This window comes from Coffea arabica, chromosome 5c, assembly GCF_036785885.1.
Source record: "Coffea arabica cultivar ET-39 chromosome 5c, Coffea Arabica ET-39 HiFi, whole genome shotgun sequence".
NCBI classification, from domain to species: domain Eukaryota; kingdom Viridiplantae; phylum Streptophyta; class Magnoliopsida; order Gentianales; family Rubiaceae; genus Coffea; species Coffea arabica.
Window position 1 is genome coordinate 46993587 of NC_092319.1, and position 6366 is coordinate 46999952.

The following is a 6366-nucleotide window of genomic DNA, read 5'->3' on the forward strand; positions in this document are numbered from 1 at the left end:
GACACTAAAAACTGCACGATTTTGGGCCTCAGGAATTTTATTATATACTGTATATATATATTTGAGGAGACAAGATACAAGAAAACCAGACTGAGGAGAATTGCAAACAGAACATATAATGTGGGATCCACTAGAATCTACTCCCGAATGTTGGAGCAGGTAGTCCACATGTTGTACGAGCAAGGGCCCTTGTAATAATTTCACAGTAATGTGTGGGTGACAGACAGAGATGCTTGTTATTCATACGCATCGTATGTATTTATTGAGGTTGAGGATTTTTGACACTTCCCGTGGTGGTGGAAGAAGTAATTGCCCTCCAGAACTTCAGCTTTGTAGTCCAGACTGCTGCGATTCTTGTCAGCTTTTGGAAGTGTAGAGTCGACCAATTTTAGTCCACATAAGATAAACGTTTATGAGTTGAAGAACTGAAAAAAAGAGAGTAAAATTAGTCAAAGACTGCAGAATTCTCCAGATACATACATAATCCAGCAGGCAGCTTCTTAGGTGTGATTCTTTGTTTGGACGTGAGATTATTTCAGATATTATCTGGAATAATTCCTATCCAAGCATTTTTTATTTATTTTTTTTTTGTCTATTACGAACAGACAAGAAAGAATTTTTTTTTTTTATAAAAACATGGAGAATCCCAGGACAAATATTTCCTGAAGCATCCAGATCCAAATAAATTTGCTTAAAAACCATTGCTTAGCGTACAAAGAGAGAATTTACAAAGTCAATCGCCTATAAAAGGACAATTGAGTTCCAAAAAGATTTGCATTGACAGATGGTAAAGAGTCGGAAGCAGAATGCATTCGTGTATAAAAAAAAAAAAAAAGAATTTTTCAAAGCCAGCAAGCAATTTGACAGTCGTATACAAGGCGATCTCGGCCCGTTATCATTCTTCGAGCCCGTTATCATTCTTGGGTAATACAAGGCGATCTTGGCCCTCCATCAGTTTTGCAGAACGAATCACGTCACCAGTCTTAATCTGAGGAAGAGTTTCTCTTCCCAGAGTCGTATACCTACACCAGAAAATTAATCAACTTCAGACGGTATGAACATACCCAGAATTCTCTGCACTTGCACATAAACTACTTACCCGAATACAGAAAATTGACCCTCGTCAAAAGACAGACCACCTAAGCCAGACTGCCAAGATCATACACGATCTATTAATGGTTTTAGAGATTGACTAAACTGAGGTGAAAAAATTGTCATCAAACTTACATTTCTCTTGTTGTATAGATATATGAAAAACTGGTTAGGTGATGAATATTCCTCTGAGACATCGCTATGGGCCATAGCAACAGCACCATAAACTGATAGTGGTAGCACAGGTAATTCCCCGTCCTTCAATTAGGATTAACATGAACAATTACTTAAAAAGAGTCAGAAACAAAACGGCGGAGACTTGACACTTGCATACACGTAGATGTTCACAAACCTGCACGCTTAAAGTCGTCTTGTAAAGAGGCTCAAATTGTCCTGATGGCTTTATTTCTAGTGGAACGCTGTAGCCGGTGCTATTTCCAAGCTCACCGTCTGAAATTATTGCTTGATTGGCACAGTTAAGCTTCGCCCCGTCGTACGCCCCATCGATCACCTATACATAATTGAGATCGTCACCATATGATTTTCCCATTGCACAAGGCCAGAGAAACATCTACAAATGTCAGAAATGTGTTCAACAAACGACGAGACTCTACAAGTTGATCAATCAGCATGAGAAATAGAACAAAAGTTATGTGTATTGGCTTTCATGTCAGTACATTAATGTTTATCTCCAGTTCCCATGTATGGAGAATCACATGTTGGGTCATTATTCTCTAAGAAGTTCATACTTTTAAAGCAGTGTGTCATGTTAAGCAACTTACTGAGGAACAAAGAGAAAAATTCGACAACAAGAATTTTCAATTTCTATGTCGTTCATATGGCATGTAACTGGGATGAAGGGAATTTCAGTACCTTACCAGCTTTGCAAAGTTCCCTGCTGTCAATGGAGCTGAATATCCATCTAAGACAACCTGAACATTAGTGAATAAGCAGTTAAAGGAGTACGAGGGGAAGCTACGAAAGACACTTTTGTTGGCAGAGAATTATCAGCTCCACAACCAAAGAAAATGTTGTCAGTCTTAACATTCCCTTCCGTTATCCAGATCTCCACACAAATCAATTTACGACGATAAGGTATTACACTTCGAACAGGATGAGAGTCGGGACTTAGGATGGAGATTTAGTTACCCGTAATGTTGCAACACTTCTTGGTTCACCAGCTGCTTCTGGAGAAAATGTTGAACCATCTCCTCTCTCAATGGTAAATTCTACGACCCCTCTCCCCGTGAGCCTATTCAATATACTAACAATCAATTCGTTTGGGAAAGCATGCAAGTTGTTCTACACAGTTTTGTCTTCAATATGCCCTTCTGATGTCTAAGAGCCGTATCATAACATAATAACCAAATCCAGCTCATTTCAACTAAATATTTAGGTGAAACTTTATGAGACTATTTTCCTATCAAAACAGTAACAAGAAGAATTAAAAGACCATGAAAGTTGTAGAGAGTATAGACAATTGTTGAAACACTAACTAGAGCTACCACAAAGAACCTTTGCAGTAACGGAGAAAGAGAGTGTAATGCAGACAGCCATCAAAATGACCCATATAGCTTTAGTAACAATCACTTTACCAAATATTCAACTAATTTCAAATGGATCTAGCTATCTCTTCACAACAAACAGTTGCAAGTGCAGACTCCATTCCAAAATTGACGAGTTCTGTGTCACATGACTCCATTACAAAATTGACAAGTTCTGTGTCACATGACTATAACTTCAAATTGCTCAATGTGTTAGCCTCGGGTAGTTGCTTTTACCCTTCTTATGGGCTGCTTATCACAAGAATGTAAGCAAAGGAAACAACCAAAAGAACTAAGGAGCTGCATTATACAACTAAACAAGAAACATTACCTTGGATAGTTTAAGTATTCATTAGGCAACAAGAATGATAATCCTGGAGCCTGTCCACAAGTACATGTCAGATTCCTTTCAAAAAGCTCACACCAAATAATTGACATATGGTAAACAAAAGAAAATTATGTGCAAGGAGTGTAAGTCACAATTGATTGTGTAATTTTACTCAAAAGTCCACCTTGTGAGTAGCATTTCAATAACCAGGTGGCAGTCATTTTCCCACTTGCAGAGAACTAATACAGTTATTAGAATGAGATAGAACCCAAAGACAATTGTAACACCTGTAATAACTCCAGTTGTGCAACAGTATCCAGTGAAGAGGCAAGACCAACTGATACTTTATCTGGATCCTGATCTTCTATACTCTGCAGAAGGCTTTGCAAACCACCCTGGAACAGAAATAGAAGTACCACTTTGCACTTCAATAACACCAAGAAACCACCCCATGAACTACACAAACTCTTGCCAATAAGTTGCAGAATTTGATTAAGTATACTGCATCAGACACAACTAGATATCTCATCCATTAAATTATGTAACAGCCTAGAGGAATTTAACAATGAATTGAAGAGTGCATTATATGGACAATAATCATCCATTCTTCAGAATTCAAAAGGAAGAGGAATCATCACATGAAAAAAAAGGAGAAAATGGTGGTATTTTCCCTTGCACTTTGAAAATAATTCAAAAGAAATCAAAATCTCAAAATTACATAAGAGTCCATCACTCTTGTGTTTGAAAATTAACTCGTACAAAAGTGAAAAAGCAGAACTTGCATAACATGGGAGAAAAGTTACAATGGTCATCACTAATCAATGCAAGTCAACTGGACATCATATATACAAGTTTCTAAATATGTTTAAAGAGGACTTGCTATAATATGGGAAATGAATAGGGCTCTTTAAAAGAACCTATTCTTTCTTAATGGAGTATCAACAGCTGTATTTTTCAGTACCTTGCCATCTACTAGTGATGTATATAATGCTGAGCCATTCTCTCTCAGTTCCGGTGGTATGCTAGACAAAATTGATTGCTTTTCATCTGTTGCAATCTGCAATTGACAGTAAGTAGAACAATTAGAAGGTAATGAAACTAGTTGTAAATTGCTTCATCTTTCCCATACCTGAACACCCAAAAAAAGAAGACCAGTGGTACCTTAAGAGCTTTCCTCACGTTCCCCTCCATTGTTCCATATGGTTTTCTCTGTGGTATCCTTAGCAAGTATGAGATATCCTCCAGAGACTCCTGTAAGAAAAGGAAATAGTATTAGTTAGATCCCCCTATTTGAAGAAAGCAGTCAGCATAAACTTAAGTGACTAACCTGTATAGCTTTCATGTCAGTGTTAGCTGGAATTGCTCTTCGCAGAGCTAGTTCACCTGTCCTAGGAATTTTGGTTTCTGGGGAATAAAGAACTGCTTCAGCTGGAGAAACTGACCATGAATCCCAACCAGCTAAAAATACTGGGCATGAAACTTGAAGAAAAATGAGGATTCCAGCAAAGGCACCATCAAATCTCTTTACCGTCTGATCCCAAAAATTCTGAGTATAAGCAAGAGTATTACTCCAGTTCCTTGACTCCTGCATTACTAAAAGTGTCATTTCAGGACCCAGAAAAACCAATGAAGAGCAAGACAATAGTACGATTTACTTTGCATACTTCAAAACTCAAATTACAAATCCTGCAAATAATCTGAGGAGATAAAAGACTTATAGTACCATTAGCATTTGCAAGGATGGTTAAGGAAGGAGGTGGATGTGTTTTAAACACCTTGAGGCAGAAGGCAGAACATATAAAAAAAAAAAAAATACACCAGAAACTTCTTGTACATCTTACATCCGTTATACCAAAATTATATGATATTTATTGTCCTAGATTTCATATTGATCAGAGTCTCAAAGTTATAGCCTCTCTTTACTGAAATAAGGCTTAAGAACACTGTCCAAAAAATTAGTAACCAGAAGACCGAGAGTTATCGGGAAACAAGAAAGAGCAAAAGCACCTGTGATCAGTGCCTCATTCCAGCCACCCCAACATAAATGCCGCTGCTAATGAACAACGAGGAAAGGGAACCAAGCAGTTAGCTTGATCACATTTACTAAAATGTCAATGTTAGTTGAATATCCCATATTGATATTCCAAGGATTTCCAGCCATGTATATAATGTGTTGGGCCACTCCACTCATTACCAATTGGTTTTGAGATGGAAGTCCAAGTTCTTTATCAGTCAAGATAAGCAAAACTTTCTTTAACTCGTATTTCGGTGGGTAAGAACTAAGAAGCAAAGAAGTGACTTTCAAAACTTAAAACTGACCGTTTTTTCCTTTCTTCCTTTAAATTTGGTTTCTGAATGATAAAGCATCGATGTTTATGACCATTTTGGGAGATCGATGAAAACAATCAATCACACTCAGTCCCAATCAAAAAACACCATGACTTAATCGAAAATGTTCTGGCTTTTGAATTCATATGGATCACCCAGGAAAATACCTCTGAAAAGGATAGAACTTTACCACTTAAAGATCCACTTATTTTTTATCTAAATAATGAAATTCAGAATCAGCAGTTTGCAATATGGAACTTCAATAAATAGCTAGGACTGAACTAACCTCAGAAAGGTTCTTTTTGGCAAAAATGCAGGTGAGTTTGGAGTGAAATGGTCTTCTTTGTGGGAATTGAACTAGTCCATTAAACCGAGCCAAGGGAAATGCGAAATGGGGTGTTACAAAAGTATGCTTAGGACAAGATGGAGTGGACGAGATTTCGAAAAAGAACCTTGTTCGAGAGGGGATGGAGAGGCATAGAGGTAGAGCCATAAAGGAAGTTCGTTTGTTGGGGTAGTTGTGGAGGTTTTGGCGCGCCTCATCCGAAGCCTATCTCTTTACCTGTGCCTTCTTCACAGGGTACTACAGCAAAACAAGTCAGCACAAGAAAGCTGAAATGTCCAACCTACCACGCTCACAGATCTAATTTACAAAAACTTTCTTCAAAAATAAAAAAAAATGCTTTCTTGTTCTTGGTATATTATATTGTGCAAGTGTATTTCTTTTTCTTTTCTTCTTTAAATCCATTTTTCTTTTTCTTTTTTTCCTTCTTTTGGAAACATGAGACTAGCAAAAAAGAGCAGAATCTTGTATCACATTTGCACCAATCTTGAGACTAGAAAGGGAGAAGCATTATCGTGAGAGGTTAAAATACAATAATAACAAAAACTTAATGGGGTTATCTCTTATTTGCAAATGAATTGAAGGATTATCATTCCTGCTCTAGCTGCCACTTGAATTCTTTCTAGTATTGTTATATGGAAATAGTCAACCAAAATGAGATAAAGACTTTTAACTTTTAACCCTTCTTTTTTTTTGTCCCTCCTCAAATATTACCTATTTTTATGTCATTA

At 37.2% G+C, this 6366-nt stretch overlaps 1 protein-coding gene across 2 annotated transcripts; it reads right to left on the reverse strand.

The window, feature by feature from the left end:
• Window positions 1-100: 100 nt before the first annotated feature.
• LOC113689779 (peptidyl-prolyl cis-trans isomerase CYP37, chloroplastic-like) lies at window positions 101-5875 on the reverse strand. Of its 2 annotated transcripts, XM_027207555.2 has the most exons (13): window positions 5579-5875; window positions 4292-4549; window positions 4126-4215; window positions 3926-4021; window positions 3252-3359; window positions 2968-3017; window positions 2242-2344; window positions 1971-2024; window positions 1445-1603; window positions 1228-1350; window positions 1100-1149; window positions 876-1022; window positions 101-425 (listed from the first exon to the last, which is right to left on the reverse strand). In XM_027207555.2, exons 1-12 carry the CDS (start codon window positions 5783-5785, stop codon window positions 896-898), a joined length of 1425 nt encoding a protein of 474 aa, XP_027063356.1. In that variant the 5' UTR covers window positions 5786-5875; the 3' UTR covers window positions 101-425; window positions 876-895. The 2 variants fall into 2 exon arrangements, with proteins under 2 accessions (XP_027063356.1, XP_027063358.1); XM_027207557.2 differs by lacking the exons at window positions 101-425; window positions 5579-5875 and adding an exon at window positions 4972-4994 and having other exon boundaries at window positions 659-1022.
• Between the last annotated feature and the right edge of the window lie 491 nt (window positions 5876-6366).

Excerpts from the sequence above, each read along its gene's own strand:
- LOC113689779 (XM_027207555.2), bottom strand. The coding sequence starts at position 5,785 with ATGGCTCTACCTCTATGCCTCTCCATCCCCTCTCGAACAAGGTTCTTT. Across the intron at positions 1,604-1,970 it reads CAGGGAACTTTGCAAAGCTG|GTGATCGATGGGGCGTACGA; the intron begins GTAAGGTACTGA and ends AATTATGTATAG. Across the intron at positions 1,150-1,227 it reads ATCTATACAACAAGAGAAAT|TCTGGCTTAGGTGGTCTGTC; the intron begins GTAAGTTTGATG and ends TGATCTTGGCAG.